Here is a 22,032-nt window from a genome sequence, read left to right as displayed (position 1 = left end):
TAGTTTTAGAGACGGGGAAACCAACATGAAGCTGCGTTTAACAGTTTTTTAAAATTAAATATGTACCAGAGATTTGCTAATTGATTTGCCCAGTAATCAGGCTATTTAGAAATAATCTGACTGTGTTTATATCTGTGTTCTAGTCTGGTGTAACGTCATTCCTTGAGTTCGAATTTTTGAGGAGTCATAGTATACTTTTACTTTGAAAATCAAGCGGAAATCAACGTCTCTCCTTGTTTACGGAAGCGTGGTGGACATCCATTCATGGCTTTGCCCCACTGTCCTCATCCGATGTTTCGCTAATTTTATAAGCTTTTCAATTTGATTTATTTTAATTGTGTCACCGTTCGTCCGTAGTCAGCTGAAGCCGCCATCATGTGGGACCACGAAATCAGAGCCATGGCGTCCACTCACGCCATCATCGCCGCCTCAGTGTTCATGGCCACCGTTCTCCCTGCTGTTCTTGTCCCAGGCTTTTCGGTGTACGGAACTCACCTGCTGTGGCTCTACTCGGTGTCAGCTGCCGTGGCCGCGGTCAGTGTCTCCGTCTTCTGGCTGCTCGGCATCTCACCACCCACTAAGAAGCACACACTGGGATACAAGGTAACCCAGAGTATGTGTGGGTCAAATGTTCAATTTAAATGTGTATATTAAAAATGACTTGCAAATTTAGTTTTTTTTAAGCACTTTTGTTTAATTTACAATGCAAACATCAATGTGTTAATGTTATACAAAGGGCCACATATTTGTTGAGAAAATCTGAAAACATTGGCATGAATTTGTGAGCAGCTCTTAAAGTAATAATAAAGTTCAAGAGGTATGCAGACTTTTGCAATGCATGCCATGTGACAAAAAGCTGCTTTTTTTTTTCAAGGTATTTTTTATCTGATCTTTTTTCCTTTCTTTCCTCAGCTGTCCAGGTTGTTTCGTTCATGTCTTTACTTCTTCCTGTCTTGCCTGTTCTTCCACACGGTCGTCATCCTCTACGGAGCGCCACTGATTGAGTGAGTAACTGCTGTTGGAAATGGGGAACACAAACCAATGTACCATGAAGAAATTGATGCAGTTATTTCCAAATGTTTTTTGTTGAATTACATTGTTACACCTTGTGCATTAACTGCCACACTGTGCATCTGATTGGCTTCGTTTTTCCAGATCTGCTTTGGAGACATTTTCACTTGCTGTGCTGCTGACCTCACTGACCACACTGAGGTGCCTCTGTGTTCTCGGCCCCAACGTCCAGGCCTGGATACGAGTGTTCAGTCGACATGGGTGGGCTCTCAAACCCGTTTTTTCCTCATCCTGGACTCTCCTTATTAAACCAATAACGCTATTTTTCATCTGCTCTGTGTCCCTCTTCAGAGCTATGTCTGTTTGGGACACTTGTTTGCAGATTACAGTGGCCTTCACCCTGATTGGAGCCTGGCTGGGAGCATTCCCAATACCGCTGGACTGGGACAGACCGTGGCAGGTCAGGAGCTTACACAGAAAAAAACTAACTCCATACAAACTGTGTAGAATTTACATTCTCCCTGGTAACTTTTCATATTTTATTAATGTTTACCTTCAGTACAAATTGATCCATCCGAGTCTCCAAGGTGCTCATACTTTTTATAACCAAGATAAAATACTTTAGATCCATGTGATGCAGAAAAATATTTAGAAAAAGAGTGAACAAGGACAGACCTTTTTGGGAGAATTATCAGGAGAAATCCTATTCTCTTAAAAAGGAGTTGACTTAACGTTTTAAATGTGTGATTTGAATTGGGATGGCTTAGTCAAAGTATGCACTTAAATCCAATTTTGACTTTCCAGAATTAAAAAGCTGATGTTGACAAACATTTTTTATCCAGTATGATTGAGCTTGAGCTATTTTTCTTCCGCTTGTACTACTTTGTGTTGGTCCATTTTATAAAATATTTGTGATTTAAATGCATTTCCTGTTATTTAATCTTTAAACAGGTAAGTTTATTTAGAACAAATTCTCTGTTCAGAAGGCATTAAAACAGCATACAACAGAATATCATACAGCAGAAGACAGAAAAATATAATAAAACACAGAAAAACAATAATAAAATGTGACAATGTTTAAGGGGTGTGGATACTTTAGTACAACTCTGTAAATAATATTGTTATGGATACAGAAAATAATAATTATCAGTAGCAGAAAAATATGTGGTATAATTATATAACTTGAGTAGAGTTTAGTTAATGAAATAACATGTAGAAGGTTCTCACTGGTCAGTGTTCACATTTCTAATATGTTGTTTTAAAAACACCACATTTTTATACTTTCGCCCTTGTTTTTACCATGTCTACTATCATGGTTTCCTTTTAATATGTCTTTTTTATACAAAGGAATCAACTAAATTGTACCTGTTATAAGCACAAAAGGGAAAAAGTAACTTCATGGTTAAAATAACGAGATGTACTCTTGTTTCGGCATGCATCTCTGAGCAACATCAGGGTGCTTTTAACGCTTTATATGATTGTCAACAGTTTCCTGCCTTCCCTTTTTTCCAGGTTTGGCCTGTTTCCTGCAGTCTGGGCGCTATGATCGGCTACCTGACTGGACTTGTTGTTGCTCCTGCGTGGATCCACTACCATCGCAAACAGCTCACATACAAATGCAAGTGATTGTGGATATCTGCCTGGGTTGATGCGAATGTGTCTGGCGTTTGTTCACTTTCTACTGGTTATTTATTGGCAGCCTGTTAATGATTTTGTAACAACACATTATTTTGTACATATGCAAGGTGAGCCTGAGGATTTTTGACATGAAATGAATAAAGAATTACTCGACTAATGCTGTGCACTGACTTATTTTTGAATTGACAATTTTGTTTCTTAGAGTTAAAGTTCTTATATTTTATTACCTAATCATGTACAATCACTCATGTTGTTTTATGGCATTCATTATTTTGGATTATATATTTACTGATATCTACAGCCCTATCTTGAAAAATAGCAGTATATAATCAGGGTGACTGAATTCTTAAAAAGCCTTAGTCTTACAAATCTAAAATTAAAGGCCTTAGAATGTCTAATAAAAAAAAGAAATTAAGCTGGCCTCAAATATATTACTGGTTTTTAATCTTGCATATTCTATGTAATTTCTTTCCTCGCGGTACTTTTCTGTCAGGAAAAGGTTTGAGTTGTTTGAAGCTAAGCTAACTAGCTGCTAGCTTACCGTTACTAGCTAGCTAACTCGTTTTATTGCGTCTAGTATGGGTAAGTACAAATGTATCGCATGTTGGATTAACTAATTTTGTTTTCGTGGAGAAATTAAATTTCCTCCATAATGATCTTAAACAGGTCTTTAAAAGTCTTACGTTTGCGTTGGTGAAACCTTCAGAAATAATAAAAAAATACACGTCAGTAGTAAAGTTCAAAAACTCTTAACTCATAGATCCACTACATTCAGTGTTTTAATCAGTTAATTTTGATGTTTGATGATGGCTTGTACGTGATTACATGCATAGCACCATTTAAAATGTATTAATAGAGAAACGCAGCCCTAATTTAAAGTGTCAGAATATGTCCTCAGTGTGTGGCTGGAGCTCCTTTTGCATGAATTACCGCATTAGTGTAGTGTTACATGGAGTTGTAACACCTTCCACAAGAAGGGAAAGCCATAAAAAAGAATAACTAAAAAAACTGTTCCCAGAGTGCTGTATCCATGCATACTGGAAAATTAGTATTTCAATTATAACAACAGCAGTGGTGATTTTACCTTTTCACATTTTCACCTTGGTATAACTTCACTGAAATTAGCTATTTTTTGTTTTGCCTGACCTAAAATACTATTTAAACAGGATAAATGAGGATGTGCCTGATAACTTCGTAATAGTCTGGAAACAACAGTGTTTAAGGTCGCCACAAAAACTGGGTCCGACTGCAGGTGGTGCTGTTGGATCACCGCTTGGATGCTCATTCACAGTGCTGGCCGTATTTATTATTGGCACCTCTAGTAAATTTGGAAAAATTTAACAAACCTGACCTTAAATTTGAAGAAATGTATTTAGTTAAGAAATAATCTTTTTAATCTCGGGTGGCTCAATATCTGGTTTATCATTCTAAGACTATACATCCTAAAAGATGTAACACGAAGTAAACAATCGGAGGTGGATAGACAGAGTACCTAAAGATTTAACTCAAGTAAGAGTAGCACTTCAGAATATTTTTACTCAAGTAACAGCAAAAAGTAGCCATTCAAGAAATTTCTCAAGTAAGAAGAGTAAAAAGCATTTGGCAAAAAGGGTTAGGGTTAAACATCAATCATTTAAAATTTTAAAATGCCATTATCAGACGAACCAAAATATAAAGTTATGTAGAAATGTTGGTATTTTAGAGACCAAAATGAAAACAATTCATATAAATAAAATTACAAAATAACAAAATCAGGAAAAAGAACAATTATTCCTAATTAATTACATTCAATATTAAACTTATGAAACTAATAAAAACTGCAGGTGTGTGGGTGAAAATAAGTTTATTCTTCATTTAGGGAAATTACTCCCAGTGGGTAGAGTATCCATGAATTGTACTCAAGTAAGAGTTGTAATACTTCATAATAAGATTACTCAAGTAAAAGTAAAAAATAAGGCTAAGTAAAAATACTAATAAAAATACATTTTTCCAAAAAGTTGCTCAAGTAAATGTAACTGAGTAAATGTAAGTAGTTGCTACACAACTCTGCTGGTTATGCAATTGTAGTGATATGTCAATACCTATACTATACATTGTTATTTATGGTAAGACTTGTTGCACTTAATGTGGTCAGCACTGCATGAGAACAACTGTTGTATGTTAACCCAGCGCTCTTAAAACCCAGCGATGTCGCGCCGCACCTGAAGCTGATGCTGATGAATAGGCTTCCTGTTTAAATATCCATGAATCTCCGTCAAACTCCATCTCAGCCTTTCCCCGAATCACATTCTCATTCCACCTTTCCCCGTCCCCGGGGCTGTGCCGCATTGATTCACTTTCATTTTGGGGCGGCGGGGGCATTAATTTTCCTCCTTTCCTCCTCTTACTCTCCCTCACAGCCGTCAGCCAGGAAAGGGATTAAATTTTCTGTGCCTCAGTCTCGGATTGGAAAGTAAATGAAGGATACTGCAGACAGTGAAGAGGGGACATAAGTGATTTTATCTAAAGAAGGGGGCAAATAAAGCACATTATTGCTGCAATCCCTTACCCGGTTTTTATTGAGATTGTTCAGTAATGTCAGTGGAGAGCAAAGGGGGAAACTTTCTATTTGCCCTCTACTTGAACTCTTATAAGATTGGAAAACTAACCCACAGGAAAAAAGGCATATGTTAAGAAGCCTGCATATGCTTGCAACACCAATCAACACCTTCAGCCTCTTCCTTATGTGTTGTGAAATTCATGCTGCTAATTCCATTTTTTTATGCTCTTTCTTCGTATTTTCCACCTCTGCTCTGGTACGTCATCACCTCTGCAGAGGAAAAGTGTGACTTTTGTTGATACCGAGCTGGTTTCACTGTGACCTGAGCCAGATCTCACCCTACAATCCTCACCTCCAGCAGAGCGGCTGCATGAATGTATATTTTTAGGGGGAGCAAAGATGAGTCACAGTCTTCACACCAGACGATATCTGTCAGCCTCTTGCATGTAATTGTTGTGCTTTGTTTTCAGAAAACCGGCTGCGGTTGCTTTTGTTTGTGTGCTCAGCTCAACTCCTGGTTGTTTAGTTTTCCAGAGCTGCTCAAACACACACAGAGAGAAAAAAAGCTGCTGCTTCACAAATTGCTCTCCTCTTTCAATCTCAGAACTTTATTTATTCATTATTTGTTCTCAGGCTGTGCCATTGTGGCGAGGGCTTTGTGATGGGAGGCGATTTGTCACTCCCTTCCCTTTTCCTCTGCTTTTTCTGCAAGGCAGTTGGTGCATTCATGTCTTCTGCAGAGGAGATGATCAGAACTAACATCTGTCACAGATTCTGTTTATAAACCAGCTACTATATTCGGTCTATTTCCAAAAATATTCACTCATCTGCCTTCACACAGACACAGGAACTCGAAGGTTTTCTGAAGTATAGGTTTGGAATAACATACCCAAATCTAACTTGTTTTTTCTCAGCAATGAAAAACTCTATTTGTGTAAGCAGCTACTATAGTTTAAGAGAAAAACAAGATGGAACATAAAATAGTTTAGATTTTTTTTGTACATAAGCCTTTTAGAAATATAAATAAAAAACTCTCCATACTTTTGGAAACCATATATCCACCTGTGGACATTACCTGTGTAAAGATTGATGCAGCTGAAGTAAACTAAAGAAAATTAAAATGGAGGTTTTAGTGAAGAAATACTTGCTGTTTTGCCTTTGGCACAGTTTAGCACCAGCTACAAAATGTCTTTAAGTTTTTCTTACAAAACATACTAACCTTATTTTCACAACTTATTTTGTGGAAATGCTCACATTTATTTTTTTTATCCAGTTCTAATAAAACAATAAGATATTGTTTTGTTGATTCCAATTGAAGTGTTTTGTTTTTGTAAATTCAATGTCAAAAAGTAAAAAAATTACAACAAATGTAGGCACATTTTACAGATTTTTTTTAAGCTAACAAACTACATGGCACTACCAGAGTTCCATACAATGTCTTAAATCCTTTCATGCATTGTGGTCACTACAATGGACAGCTATCTAAAAGCCATTTTCTTGTGCTTCTTGTGGATTTTTATGTTATAAATGCACACAGACCACTGAAGTGGACACTAATGAATCATAAAATAAATATGAACTACTGGCCATCAGCTGCAAATGCAAGAAATGATTTTTGTTAAATCCAATATGGTCGCTCATACAGACCTCTTTCTTTAATAAATGTAGATGCTAAGATCCCTGCTAAGGCTGTGGCTTGTCTGGAAAGTATAGTACCAACTATTGTTTCACATGAGCAAACTGGATTTGTTAAGGGGAGGCAACTATTTTTTAATTTCCGTACACTCCTGAACATTATTTACTCTAAAACCACCACTGAAATACCTGAAGTCATGATGTCGGTCGACGCTGAGAAAGGGTTTGACAGAGATGAATGGGATTACTTATTTGCAGTTTTAAAGAAATTTGGATTGGGTGATGCATTCATTTCTTGGATACGTCTCTTCTATATTTCTCCTCATGCTAGTGTCTCCTCCAATGGTATTCAACACAGTTTTTTCAGACTTTTCCATGGCACTAGACAGGGATAACCGTTATCCCCTCTATTGTTTGCTCTGGCCATAGAACCTCTCTCTATTTTTTTTTTTGCTCCATTTTTCTGAAATGAGTTTTCAGACAGATCTGTCCCCGGCTGGTGAAGTTTGCGGTGAAAAAGAGACCGTTGAGTCTAAAAGCTCAACCTCTGCATTGACAAAACCGGTTGACAAAAGCGGCATTGGAAGACCGGACCCAAGAGAGAACTGTGGACAATCTTTTTGTTTTTGATATTATAATGACATAGAAATTATTACTAAAAAAAATAAAAATCAGCTCCACTGAGGAGGCCCCTTAGTGGCCCTGGGGCCCAAAGCGGCTGCTTAGTTTGCGTATGCCTTGGGCCGGTCCTGCTTATGGCACCCTTTCGTGACATTCTTTCACTCTCTTCAGTCTCTTCTGCCGGATTAAGTGATTCACCCCACCCAACACCTTTTCTTATTTTCTAATTATCTATTTACTTATTTCTTTTACTTGTTTTTTCTGTTTTCCTCTCCTTCCCTCTATTTTTATTTATTAATTTTTTCTTCATTAGGTATGTTCCAGTTGTGTCTTTTTCAATCATGTAAGAAAAAAAAATACTCATAGGAGGTAACTTGTATGGCTTTTTTCATCCATAATTTTTACCTCTTCTGTACCTGCGTTTGTTCTTTTCTATCAATATCACTAAAGTTGTGTACCATATGGCATACCATGTCATTAATAGTTAAAATTTTGCTTGTAATGTTTCTTTCCTCCTAAAAAAAAAAAAAAAACAAAGTATGCCAACCCTCCTACTGTTGACGACTAGCAGGTAGAAAAAATATCGTGACGTCAGATAACCCCTAAAGAACAATACTACTGATGAATTTCTCAAATAACAACTTTGTGTTTGGAGAAAAATACAATTGATCACCTAAAAAAAATTTATTTTTATTTTTTATTTGACCTTTTTTATGCCTTAAGAAAAAAAAAAGGAAAATAATCCTGATACAAAGGATCATAATTCATCCATGAAAAGGTTAATAATAACAATATTTGTTACTGACAACATAAAGGATCTCATAATCTGTTTGAAAATCTCCAAGCATTTTGGTCTGACAGATTTCATGTTTAATGTTCAGTCTTGGCTTTCTTAGGAGTCACATTCAGCTGCAGCGGGCGGCTAGTTACAGCAAAAAAATATTAAGGTCCAAATGGTCGGCACAGGAACAAACTGCCAGCTGAGGAAGGTCAAAGTAATGAGAGTTTTTCTCAGTATAGCTCAGGGAAATAGAATAAATCTAAGACACAGTAAAAGAGTTGGATTTATCTTTATCTGGAGATCAGAAACCTGACACTAAATAAAAAATGACTGCTTCCTGGTTGCTTGATTTAAAATGTTTTTTGCCAACTAGAAAAGACAATCAATACAGATTCAAGATAAAAAGCATTTGCGAGCTAAACTAACATACTCCATTTAGATGCTTCTGAGGTTAGTATTTCTAAGCAGATTATTAAGCTGCACTGCAAAAACACAAAATACTACCAAGTATTTTAGATCCAAATATCTTAGTACACATGAGTTAATACAAAACTAACCTACAAGTGAATATTCAACAAGAAATAGAAGCTTGCTTTAAGTCAATAATTCTTTAATATTGATGAAGAAGTACTGGTTATACTGCCAGATTAATTAATTTATAACAAGGGAAAATGTCTCAGTAGAAGTGAAATAATCCGACAGCGTAACTAGTACTTTTTTAAAACCATCCAGGGGACTCCCCCTGGAGTCGACGCCCGCTGTGGAGCGGGCAAAAAAAGAAAGTGTTTTCTCGCTCTTTCCCTTTGCTATGGATCATAGCACCAAATTAATACCTACATTTCTAAGTTTCACTGAGTTAACACGGCTATGGATGACATGTAAAAGATTAGTCTTTTTGCCCCCCAGCGTTGTATACCTGCCACTTAGCAACATGCTGCTTCCACATGGCAACAAGCTGTAAAATGGCAACACGATGCTGCCACATAGCATCACGTTGCTTCCACATGGCAACACACTGCTGCCACATGTCAACATGCTGCTGCCACATGGCAACACCCTGCTGCCACTTAGCATTACGTTGTTTCCACATGGCAACACCTTGCAGCCACTTAGCAACACGCTGCTTCCACATGGCAACAAGCTGTAATATGGCAACACGCTGCTGCCACATAGTATCACGTTGCTTCCACATGGCAATACCCTGAAGCCGCTTAGCAACACGCTGCTTCCATATGGCAACATGGCAACATGGTTAGACATGGCGACACCATGCTGCGACATATCAACACACTGCTACCACATAGGAACACGCTGCTGCCACATAGCAACACGCTGCTGCCACATGGCAACACGCTGCTGGAACATGGCAACACCCTGCTGCCACTTAGCAACGCACTGCTGCCACATGTCAACATGCTGCTGCCACAAGGCAACACGCTGAAATATGGCAACACGATGCTGCCACATAGCAACACACTGCTGCCACATAGCAACACGCTGCAATACGGCAACACGATGCTGCCACATAGCAACACGCTGATAAAACAAGGCAACACACTGCTGCTACTTAGCAACACACTGCTGCCACTTAGCAACACACTGCTGCCACATGTCAACATGCTGCTGCCACATAGGATCACACTGCTTCCACATGGCAACACACGGCTTCCACATGGAAACACACTGTTGCCACATGTCAACATGCTATGTGGCAGCATCGTGTTGCCATATTACAGCTTGTTGCCATGTGGAAGCAGCATGTTGTTAAGTGGCAGCAGCGTGTTGCTATGTGGCAGCAGCTTGTTGCCATGTGGCAGGAGCATTTTGCCATGTGGCAGCAGTGTGTTGCCATGTTCCAGCAGCGTGTTGCCATGTGGCAGCAGTGTGTTGCCATGTTCCAGCAGCGTGTTGCCATGTGGCAGCAGTGTGTTGCCATGTGGCAGTAGCGTGTTGCCATGTGGCACCAGTGTGTTGCTAAGTGGCTGCAGCATGTTGACATGGAGCAGCAGTGTGTTGACATGTAGCAGTAGCGTGTTGCTATGTGGCAGCAACGTGTTGACATGTGGCAGCAGCGTGTTGCCGTGTGGCAGTAGCGTGTTGCTATGTGGCAGCGTGTTGGCATGTGGCAGCAGCCTGTTGCCATGTGGCAGCAGTGTGTTGCCATGTGGAAGCAGTGTGTTGCCATGTGGAAGCAGTGTAATGCTATGTGGCAGCAGCAGGTTGCCATTTGGCAGCAACGTGTTGCTATGTGGCAGCAGCATGTTGCTGCCACATAGCAGCAACATGGCAGCAACAACACATAGCAACACAGCAGCGTGTTGCTATGTGGCAGCGTGTTGCCATGTGGCAGGAGCGTGTTGCTATGTGGCAGCAGCGTGTTGCTATGTGGAAGCAGCGTGTTACTGTCTGTACACCCGCAATAAAATGGCTAAGAAACATTTAATATATGGACTGATTTTCCATAATTTAGCTTATATATATAATGTACAGTATTTTTTGACACCAACTGTGTATGTATCGTGTTTTGTGTGCGGAGGAGCGATCAGAAACGGCAGAGAACAGACTCGAGGTGAGGCAGGCAGGTCTCTTGCCTCACCGCTGGGGGCGCTCATGATCTAAGTTATTGTGACTCCACAACTGCAGAGTAAGATACAGTGAGCTAGCCATAGAGTAAATAAGTAAAGTACAGCGATATTTTTGTTTTCTTCTCTCTTCCGACGTCAACATGAAAGTCTACATTTCTACATTTAAACAGTTTTCTAAAGTGGATTTTCAATTGAAGCAGGAGATAATAACTAAAGGAAGACCAACACCGGAGCTGAAAGTTTTGCTTCGAGACGGTTTGATGATTCTCAAACGAAGTAGAAAAGACATGCCGAGGATAGACTTGGCTTTGGATGAATGGATATTTTTGTGCAGAATTAGGGGAGTATGGATTTCATGGATAAGTAAAGGTAAGACAGCAATAAGATGTTTTCATTTAGTTTATTTTAATGAAATGTGCGTTTTGTGGGCTACAGTTTGTATGTTTAAATCATTCAGTAAAATAGAAGCGGTAGCTAATCTACCACAGCAATTATTTATCAAGGAATTGTCTTAAAATAAGCTCCTATATCTTGCTAAGAAGTTACTTGTAATTTAGTTTTGACTTATTTCAAATTATATTTACACTAGAAACCAGACCAAAAATATTTGGTAGATGTTGTGTTTTTGCAGTGAAGAGCTTATACATAGAGGCTAATAACATTAAGACAAAACACATCTCATTCAGATTAAGCTAACAAATGGATATGGATTACAATGGCAGATTAATTCACTGATAACATGAAAAAACATCTTGTTATAAGTGAAATGATCTTCCAGTGTAACAAATGTTTTTATCTATATTTAGGAATTATTGACTAGCTCCTTTCTTGTGCTATAGAAAAACATACTTGGTAAGATTTTATGTTTTTGCACCTTTACTTTCCTTGATAGCTAAAATATTCTGTTTCCATACTTTTTAATTGGTCCAAATATGACATTTTGTTAACATATTTAAAGACCCAGCAGCCTTACATGGTTCATGATAAAAACATCTCACTGATGCGACACTGAAAATGGTTTCAGTTTTAATTTTCTCAGGATAACTTGCACCCATCCTCCCTTTGACAGCCTTCTTCTCACCCCAGCCCTACACTTTTCCTCACATCCCACCTGCTTCCTGGAATTTTACCCTCCTTTACCCCACTTTTCCTGTGTTCACACACCTCACCGTGTGCTCAGACTAACAGCCGGAGTGCTGCGTTGCAAACGTGTTGCAAGAGCGTCCCATGGATCCATTGTTCCTGCAGGTTGTTCAAGTTGGCAGCAATGACGCAAAGTCTTGTTGCAACAGAAGGATTTTTTCATTAAAAAAAGAAAACATATTTGTTAATGAAAAAAGAAAATTCCAAGTTTCAAATTTTCTTGGCACACAATTTAGCAACTCAAGCTGTTTCAAACTCTTTAATCATTGCTCGTTGTAGAAAGGTTCACGTTTGGGTGAACAATTATTTTTATCCATCCATTTTCAGACCTTCAAAGATCAACACAGATCTGCCTTACACTGCATAAACACAAAATCTTACTAAGTATTGTTTAAATCTTACTAAGTATTTTTTGTCTAGTTTCTAGTCCAAATATCTTAGAACACTTGAAATAAATTAAAACTAACTTACAAATAACTTTTCAACAAAAATGTAGAATCTTGTTTTAAGTAAATAATTCCTTAATATGGATTTTAAAAAAGTATTACCGTATTTTCCGCGCTATAAGGCGCACCGGACTATAAGGTGCACTGTCAGCTTTTGGAGAAATTGAAGGTTTTTAGGTGTGCCTTATAGTGCGGAAAATACGGTAGTTCCACTCAGATTTTTTCACAAAACATTTTCTAATGTTATAAGAGAAAAAATCTGCTAGTCGAACTAGCACTTTTTCATCAATATTAAGGAATTATTGACTTAAAACAAGCTAACACTAGTTGCTGAAAAGTTACTTGTAAGTTAGTCTTGACTTATTCCAAGTGTATAAGATATTTGGACTAGAAAGCATATTAAACTTTGCAAGATTTTTTGTTTTTACTGTGTTCTTGAATAAAAAGTTCTCGTCTTTCTTGTTTTGAATAATGCAGCATGCCTTAGTCACCTGGTGACATCGTAATGTAGAGTTATGTATAATCTCTGTAATCTTATGTATTTTAATCTGAGATAGCAGAAACATGACTGTTTTCCTCTCTTATGTGTTCAGTTAGTGTGAGATTATGTCACTGCTGTAAAATATGCATTTATTTTTTGTCTTTCTGCACATTTTTATCAAGTGTCCTAACAGGACAGTTGGATCAAACTGGCATTCACTGCTACAATATGTCACATATTTGCTAAATTCTCACTTGTTTGCGTCTGTCTGGTCTTTTTAAATGAAACAATTGCTTAGAGGAAGAATAGAAATGATTCTGTCCAGATGGGCTCACAGAGTTAGCTGTGTTTGGGATTGCATTGCTTCTGAACAAGCCTTAAAAAGATTTTTTTTTTTCCTTTGAAAGGCCTAAAAAATAGATGAAAGAAACTCCAGCAGCAGAGCATTATAAAATCCTCCATCATCACGGCGCAGTTGATATAAAAGGCACTAAACACATGAAGATATTGCAGCTTACTGCAGCCAGCGGACGATAACAGGGTCTTGAACCTGTTAAGAATCTCTCCATCACACTGGAGAAAAACATCTCATATACACTTGAATCACGAAGGAGGTTTATTGAAAAAAAAAATCCAGATTAGTGATGTTTCACTCTGCTTTTATCGTTTTCATGGTCACTGGTATGATAAACGAACACAGAAACATCACTCTAAACCTTCCTTCCTGTTTCCATGAGGTTTACAAGATAGCAAGGCGAACCTTTAAGACCTTGCTCAATTTCCACATGAATGGCTCGTCAGTTGCATGCTGTAAATGTTTTATCTCATGCCAGAGGCACTCAGCTGGAGTGGACCGGTCTCTTGAAATCAAAATCAGAGGCTTGTTTTATGGAATCCGTATGCAACTTCTGCTGCACAACATAATCATCATTACAGGTGGCAGCTGCCCACAGAAAAAGGTAAACTGTTGTCGTAAAGGGAGCCTGGAGTTCTCAGTCGCGCACTGAGTCATCATCATTACCCAGGCTGTTGACACAAACCAGATTGGGTCTGTGGAGTCATGCTATGAATGGATTAATATTTGACCCGACCATCTGGGTCTGTCGATATAAATGCAGATTTCTCAGACCGGGCAAAATGTGTCCAGCGTTCAGCCAGGCAGCTTGGTGAGCTTCTGCAGACTGCACCCTTTCACACGTCTGTTCATGGCAGACAGGAAGATGAAGCCATGATGATCTGCTGCTCAACATGTTGGACGTTCTGAGCTTCCGATTTTCCAGAAAGTTTGTAACGTATGTCAGTCTAAAGTTACATCTATCGGCTTAATCTGAATGCGATGTGTTTTATCTTAATGTTATTAACTTCTGTATACAAGCTCTTCACTGCAAAAACAAAATCTTATCAAATAGGTTTGGTCTAGATTAGAGCAAATATCTTAGCGCATTTGAAATAAGACAAAACTAACTTACAAACTTTTTGGCAAGTCAGTAATTCCTTATTACTGATTTTTAAGAAGTACTAGTTCCACTGTCAGATTATTTCACTTATACTAAGACGTTTTCCCTTGTTTTAAGAGTAGTAATCTGCCAGTGGCACTAGTACTTTTTCATCAATATTAAAAAATTATTTATTTAAAACAAGCTCCTATTACTTGTACTAGGTTAGTTTTGTCTTAATTCAGCTGCTCTAAGATATTTGCACTAGAAATTAGACCAAAAACACTTGGTAGGATTTTGTGTTTTTGCAGTGAATGAAAATAGGCATCAACCCACAACTCTACTTGTTTTAAGTCAATAATTCTTTAATATTCATGAAATTCCACTGGCAGATTATTTCAATTATAATATGGGAAAATGTCTTGCTATAATTTAAATAATTTGCCAGTGGAACTAGTGTTTTTTCATGAATATTAAGGGCAAACCATGTTTTGATGGAAGTTGCTTATGTTAGTTTTGTCTTATTTCAAGAGTGCCAAGAAATTTGCATTAGAAACTATATCAAACATACTTTTGTTTCTGCAGAAAAGGAAGACAGACATCAAGCCCATTCCACCCCCCACAACTCTGCAAAGACAAGCAGGTACAGACGATAGATTGTTGACATACAAATTTATTTTAAAGGAACCTGCAGGAGAGGAAAAGCATCACCTAAAATGACAGTGAGGAGAATGTTACATCCCACCAGCGCCCCCCACATGGTGGCCGTATTTACCAAGTGTGGGGGCACTTGTTAGCCAAGTGAGAGGCGGCTACGTTCCAGACGGCGGTGTCTCCATCAGGCTCGCTGATACACTGGTGATGACATGGCAGACAGACCCTGTAGAGTGTTTCATCACGGTACAGCGAGGTCGTTTCTTTGGTAGCAAAATGAAACAAACCCGAACTAAACCATTTTCTTTCTGGGATTTATTAACTTAGACATCTTTCTCAAAGAACACAAACATAATGGTCATTATTGGCTTCGTGTCCCAATATTGATGAGGCTAAAAAAACATTTATTAAACCATTTCTTTTTCATATGTGGCAAGTAGTAATTGATACCAACTTTAAAACTGAATTATTTGAAAAACAAAAAACTGTCATAATAATAATAATCTTGATATTAATTTAATTTTGGTTAGCGTGACAGCAATTACGCCAGAAGGTCGTAAAGCTCTTCCTGTCCTTCAAAAACCAAAGTACAGAGGGGAGGTTTCTCATTTAAAAGGGCCAAAGAGGGTCTGGTGAAGTGAGACCCGGTGATTGCAGCAGCAGCAACGAGTCAGTGGTGTAACACAAGATCCTGAGTTTGTGTTTGTCACTTCTTTTTGGGTTGAGCTGCTATGTAGAGAGCCACCAGGCAGTAGATGACGCCTCCGACCGTGAGAGCCATGGTGGTGCGGTACAGTAGTTGGTCGGGATAGCCGCGCTTTAGATGGACTGGGATACCGTCCGATGTCTGAAGGTTGGGACAAACGGAGGAGAAATAGAAAAGAATATGATTGTCAAAACACAGAAAGTTGTTGCAGAGCGTTCAGATCACAACACTTCTTTTAAACATTACCTATTATGCTTCCTTGAACAGGTTAGCATAGGTTAATGTGTTATACAAAACATTTTCATCACATTTTTTGCACAAACTCATTCTTTGATAATGAGATTTTAGTCTGATCTCCTTTCAGAGTGAGCCGTTTTAGGGACTCTTGTCACTTTAAATCCAAATAAGCTGCTGCTGGCCACGCCCCCTCCCAGCTAGGTTGCTAAGTAACGGGGTTGCTAGGTAACAGCACAGTGCCCATCTACTTGTGACTTACAAATCAAAAGGTTTTTGAAATTGCTCACTTTCCAGACACCAAAAAACATAAACTTATTGGCAAAAAAACACCTGGGTGTTTGTCTTTTTAAACGCTCGAGTTGTTTCTAGAAGCAGTTGACACCCAAATTAGAGTTCAAAACGTGCAAAATGTGAGTTTTGCATAACAGTTTCCCCTTAAGCTCCAGCAGTCGGTGTTTCATTTGACTGGTGTGTTTGTTTTCCTCTGAAGTGGTGAGCTGTGGTGGGCTGTGTGGCGGAGGTTGCTCAAGGCCGTTCAGACCATGTAGAGAGTGAAATAAATATTAGTCATTACCTAAAATCTCCTCAGTGCTTTGAAAACCGTACTTTAGGACTCAATGCACCGCTCCAGTTTGACCTCGATGATAAAAGGGCTTTGAACCAGTTCTCATTGTTTAGCAAATGAAAAGGTCTGTAAAATCTCCAAACCTAAATCAATCTATCTTAAAGTCCTTGTGTAAACTCAACTCTCCAATCCTGCTGTTGGTTTACCATCTGTGATTTTGTCATTTTGCACTCCCAGCTCACTGGTCGGCTGCACAATTTGCAGGATTTTATTTATTTAGTTTTTAAACTAGCAAAACTGTGTGACAGGGACATGAACCTTATTTTTCTTTTAATTAAATTGTTTGTCACCTTTTACAATGATATTCACAGTAGGATTACACAATATAAGAAAGATTGTACAATATTTTTTGTGGTTGCAATGCTAAAGTAAAAAGGGTGTTGGAGAGCTTGTGATGAAAAAATAAAGTCAGAAAATGTGGGTTAATTATAAATATTGCAATTTTTCGAAACAGGATCAAAATAACTGGAAATAACTTTGGAATAATTGGCAATATAGTTGAAATATTTGGCAACTGCGCCAAAATAATTGGCAATAGTATCAGATTATAAGTCAATAGCATCCAAATAACCATCAACAGCATCACAATAATAGTTGGCAATGGCATCACAATAACAGTTTGAGTCAAGTACTTCACAATAACAATACAAATACATATTTAATCAGAAATACATGTGATACCAATTGTGCATTTTTTAATACACACTAACACACTGCATTGATTTTAATTACATTGGGGGTCATTATTGGGATAACTGACCATTTTGTAAAGGATTCTGATCCATTTCAGGAACAAAAATAAATCCTGATCTGGACATCACTAATGTTTTCCCATTACATATGAATTTTTAAAAAATATTTATTACCTGGAAAAATTTCTGGAGGTCAGGAACTTTGTTTGCTCCCAAATACTCCACTGTGGACCCTGCTTCTGAGACCACCTTGGTGGGTGTGGCGAAGATCATGGTGGGAGACTCTGCAGGCAGGCTTTGCTTCAACCCCTAAATCAAAACAAAAGAAGATTTTTAAATGCATTTAAAAAAAAAAACAAAAAAAAAAAACATTTTGATGGCTTTAATTTGTTTCCGTTTTCCAAAAGTCCTTGAATGCATTCATGGGAAAATATAACTAAGATTTTTATTTCCAATCCCATTTTTAACATTCTCCACTTATATAAGCTGCTTTTCTTCCCCGCCCACCCAAACCAAGCCTGTGGGTATGAGACCTTGACAGAGACCTTAATAAACACAAAAAGCACTGAATCAAATAAAATACACTAAAAAAAAGAAGATGAATAAAGGACATTTTACATAAAAAGGAGGATGTGAGGCAATCGGCCAACATCTTCCAGCAACTAAGTCAAGGATTTATTATGAGAAGGATTTCAAATTTAATTACTTCCAGCTCAACGCAAGTCAGTTTTATAGATCCAATGCTTTAAGTTCAAGGACGAGGCTTTCACTATCAAACAAGAAGGCTCTTTTCTTTACATGCCATCATACTGAAAAACCTTTAAAATGTCTAATTTATGTGCTATAGAATGGTGAGTAAATACTTTAGTTCTCTTAGCAAAAAGTGAGTTTTATCAGGCACAAAGTTGTGAGCAGATCTTCAATTATTTGATTTATATCACCATAAAGACTTGATAAGAAGTCTCTTCACATCGATCTTTTGTAAATTAAGCTCAAAAAGAGTCAATATTCATTTTGTAGGTTGAGTAATATCTCCAATTCTGTGAGTGTTTTATTGATTCAGAGTCGTGTCTCGACTTGATTTAAATTGGTTAGGTTGTTAAGTGTAAAATATACAGCACCCTTAACGGCTGTTGGCAACCCTGGTGCAGAAAAAGCTTTAAAATAAATTACACTGCAGCAGTGTAATTTTAAATTGAAAATTCCTACCATTAATTGGCAGAAAAATCCCATTTTCATTTAAATCTTATGTATCACACTTAATGGTTGGTTGTTTTAAAGGAATTATTTGGGGTGCCACAATAAATGTTTCACTGGATTTTCTAGCAAAAAAGAAAATAAAGTGAACATTTCATCACACCATTTTGCGAACATGAAAAAAAAAAATGCAGCTAAACTGAGGCTACCAATTCAAAAAAAGGTTATGGAGAGCAACATCCCCAGAAAAGACTAACCTTTCCATTCATTTTACCATGTTCCCTTTATGGATGGTTACATTTTCTTTTGGAGCAACATTTTGAAATCAAAGCCCGACCCGGTACATTTTATGGTGACCTTCTATTTTTCTGCAGTGTGCTGAGTGATGCTGGTAAATAAAGCAGTGGTCTCCTGGGTGTCAGTATACTTTTATTTACATAAAAGTTTCTGGGACGGTCGGTCACTACCTTGTCAAAGCGTGTGGAGGCGGTGCAAATCAAAATCAGACACATAAAAAAAAGAGAGGAGGGCAAACTTTCACATCAAGATATAGTTCAACATATTTTTCCCTTTTCTGTTATTGAAGTGTCAAAAATCCCAAGTTAAATGTTATTTTATTTGTAGAAGTACCATAAAATACTCCAAATCATAAATACGATTGAGTAAGGAACAAATAAAGAACTACATTTTATAAAATATATATAAGCTGCAATCCAATCACAGTTAAGACGCAACACAATTTATAAATCAGATTTGTTCAAAAAAGTTTTTATACATTACTACATTTGTCATATTTTAAAAGGACATTAGAAACTGGCCATTGTGTAGTAACTTCTATGGTGACAATAAAATACAACTTTACAACACAATATTTTAGATGCATTAAAGCACAACTGATATTTTAAGGTTGAACCTGGTGGCAGAAAAGCCAAGTGCACTGCAGCTCAAATTTCATTACTGAAAAACTAAATAAACTTAACTTTTATAAACTACAATAGGACATTGTTGCCCGGCACAGCTGCCCTGCAGAAGCTTAATCCTTAATAATAAAAACTGCTGAAAGTTGTCAACTGTAATGTGATTTTAGAGGATGTAGTCTGTGTTGCAGCCCTCTTTATATTAGTTGTGCAAAAACAAAAAAAGCTAAAAAATAAAATAAAATGCAGAGACGCCGGCCTATACAAGAGCATAACATTTGACAGCGAACTGTTAAACCTGTGGAACAAATTGGATCTGTGAATGTGTGTTATGACCGGGTGAACAGCATTATAAACAACACACACAAACACACCGTTTCACATGAATTGTGGCTGTAATAAAATGGAAAATCTACCAGTGTGGGTTTACCCATGAGCTGTAAAAATATTAAATCAATGTTTATCACATTATCCGGGCCATCTGCTGCTGTTTCATTACAGGTGGAGACTGAGCACTGTGCTGTGTGAATGACGCCTGCACCGGCTTTAACCAGATTTCAGCCCAGTGGCTCTTACACCGTTTACACTGTTGTATGAGACGCGGTACGTAAAATCTTCTCCCACTTAGAGAGGACAAAGTCTAGAAACTAAAATACTTGGCAGAGAAAACAAAAAAAATGTAATATGCTTTTTTGTTCAGTTTAGAAAAGTTTGAATTATTCTGGAAAAAAAATAGTAAAAGAAAGCGCACACACACACAAACAACCCCCTCCAAATGCTTGAACATGGCTCCTAATTTAAAAACAGGGAGGATAATCAATGTCAACTGCTTTGCAACTGTCTGCCTGTGGCAGCAGTGTAATGAAACAGAGCTGTGGTTCCACTGAGTAAATCCTCCACATTGATTACCAACGAGAAGGTGCAGGAAAAACTTGCTTTCTCAACCTATAACAAGTATTTTTCACAGGCATCACTAATTTAACAGTGGAAAAGTTAAAATACAGCTTGGAGGAACAGGCCTACAACTTCCCAATGTTGTTTTTTCCATACTAAACATTGCTTTTATGCAAAAGGTACCATATCAGAGTTTTGATCTGCCCATCTCTGACACTGAAAAATCCCAGTGTCAGAGTTTGGTGTTTTCAGTTAAAGTGGGCGATATAGCTTTTCTACTTCTACTTACTTTCATTTATAATCAATTTTGCAAATGTCTCTAGCTATAAATTGAACTGAGTGAATAAGTAGCCTTTTTTATCTGTGCTTCTATAAATCTGGTGGTGGAGAGATTTCAAGTGACGGGCATTCATCGTGTTGTCAACCAGGACATATTACTGTGAAATGTAATATCTGCTACTGAGAAATTGAGCTGTTAGCATGTCATGACAGCCATAAGACTGTCATTCAGTAACTGTCTTCAGTCAGAGGCCTCTTCCTAGTAGCTGCAAGACTGACTGCTACCAGAAATCCTCCCAACCAACAGATTCACCATCCATGATGAAGATACTTGAATGATACGAGTTGCAACATTTAAATTCTCTTTGGGATTTAAATAATTTTTAATTAAATAGAATTTCATTTTCTAAATCGGAAACTAAAATTGGAAGCCAACTTCAGCTTTGTATGTATTATTGGACTGTTTTAAATGCCATTAATTTCAAATAAAGCCCGGATTAAAACACTGAAATACCCTTTAAGGTCAAAGCTGAAAGACTTAGACTTAAGAGGGGAAAATGGGGCACTGCACTGTGGAAAAAAAACAAACTTCTTATAAGGTACCGAATGTCATAACAGGTGAAAACAGAAAATTATCCTTACGTAAATTAACGATGAACTTAAGCAATATAAATTTTCGTTGGGTTTAAGCGTAGCAAATGGAACATCACCAACAAGTCTCCTTAATATACATATTTGTGAATATAATAAAGAATCCCAGATATTTTTCAACTCTGGTGGTCAGCTCAAAAGCTAGCTAGCAACAGCAGGACCCATTATCTAACAAACCCACGCCAAGGTCAGTAGAGCCATTAAAATCTCGGTTTGTGACCAACACACCGCTTCAAACTCTCACCTGAGGGTTGTAGGCCGCCGTGGGAGCAGCACCCGTCAATTTCTGGGTGAAACCGCTGAATTTATAGTACATTTTCCAGCTGAAGGACAGAACAAGGTGCTGGTGCCACAACAAACCGACCGGTTAAGGACCTTTCCCTCTCCAACCTTCACAGGAAGAAGACGCTGTGAGGTGCCCCCAGCACTGCCTGATTAAAAATGAAGACGGAAAAAGTGATAACAAGGTACGCCGATAATAGTTGTGTAATTTGGAAGTTTTATTTAAATGTGTAAATCAAATTAAAATATTTAAATAGTAAAATGTGCATTTATATCATAAATTGAAAAATACATACTGCAAAGTGACATCAAAAGTACCATAATCTAACTCTTCAGTACGGAAAGCAGGAAGAGACAAATGTCTAAAGAAATACGTGTCTGGATTTGTACGATTTCGATTCTAAGGTAAGATTTGAGAAGATAACGATTCATAGGTTTACTGTTGCGTTTAAAATTTCTGATAATTTTATAATGTATTTTTGCTCATAAATGAAAATGCACTCAAATTTTAACCTTTACTATAGTTAGTTCATATCGCTAATGCTACGAAATTTGAAATGCCCCCTTTGGATGTATTTAGGA

General features: G+C 37.7%; 2 protein-coding genes across 2 annotated transcripts; one reads left to right on the top strand and one right to left on the bottom strand.

The window, feature by feature from the left end:
- Nucleotides 1-209: 209 nt before the first annotated feature.
- On the top strand, nucleotides 210-2,806 carry pigf (phosphatidylinositol glycan anchor biosynthesis, class F). The gene is made up of 5 exons (XM_008437075.2): nucleotides 210-603; nucleotides 913-1,004; nucleotides 1,156-1,272; nucleotides 1,363-1,471; nucleotides 2,524-2,806. The coding sequence occupies exons 1-5, from the start codon at nucleotides 376-378 to the stop codon at nucleotides 2,635-2,637; spliced, it is 660 nt and encodes a 219-aa protein (XP_008435297.1). The 5' UTR covers nucleotides 210-375; the 3' UTR covers nucleotides 2,638-2,806.
- Nucleotides 2,807-14,971: 12,165 nt separating this feature from the next.
- On the bottom strand, nucleotides 14,972-21,571 carry cox7a2l (cytochrome c oxidase subunit 7A2 like). Its single transcript, XM_008437073.3, has 3 exons — nucleotides 21,413-21,571; nucleotides 17,405-17,539; nucleotides 14,972-15,817 (listed from the first exon to the last, which is right to left on the bottom strand). Exons 1-3 carry the CDS (start codon nucleotides 21,482-21,484, stop codon nucleotides 15,677-15,679), a joined length of 348 nt encoding a protein of 115 aa, XP_008435295.2. The 5' UTR covers nucleotides 21,485-21,571; the 3' UTR covers nucleotides 14,972-15,676.
- Between the last annotated feature and the right edge of the window lie 461 nt (nucleotides 21,572-22,032).

This window comes from Poecilia reticulata, chromosome 19, assembly GCF_904066995.2.
Source record: "Poecilia reticulata chromosome 19, P_reticulata-male-v2, whole genome shotgun sequence".
Taxonomy (NCBI): Eukaryota; Metazoa; Chordata; class Actinopteri; order Cyprinodontiformes; family Poeciliidae; genus Poecilia; species Poecilia reticulata.
This window is presented reverse-complemented; position numbering and strand designations above follow the sequence as displayed.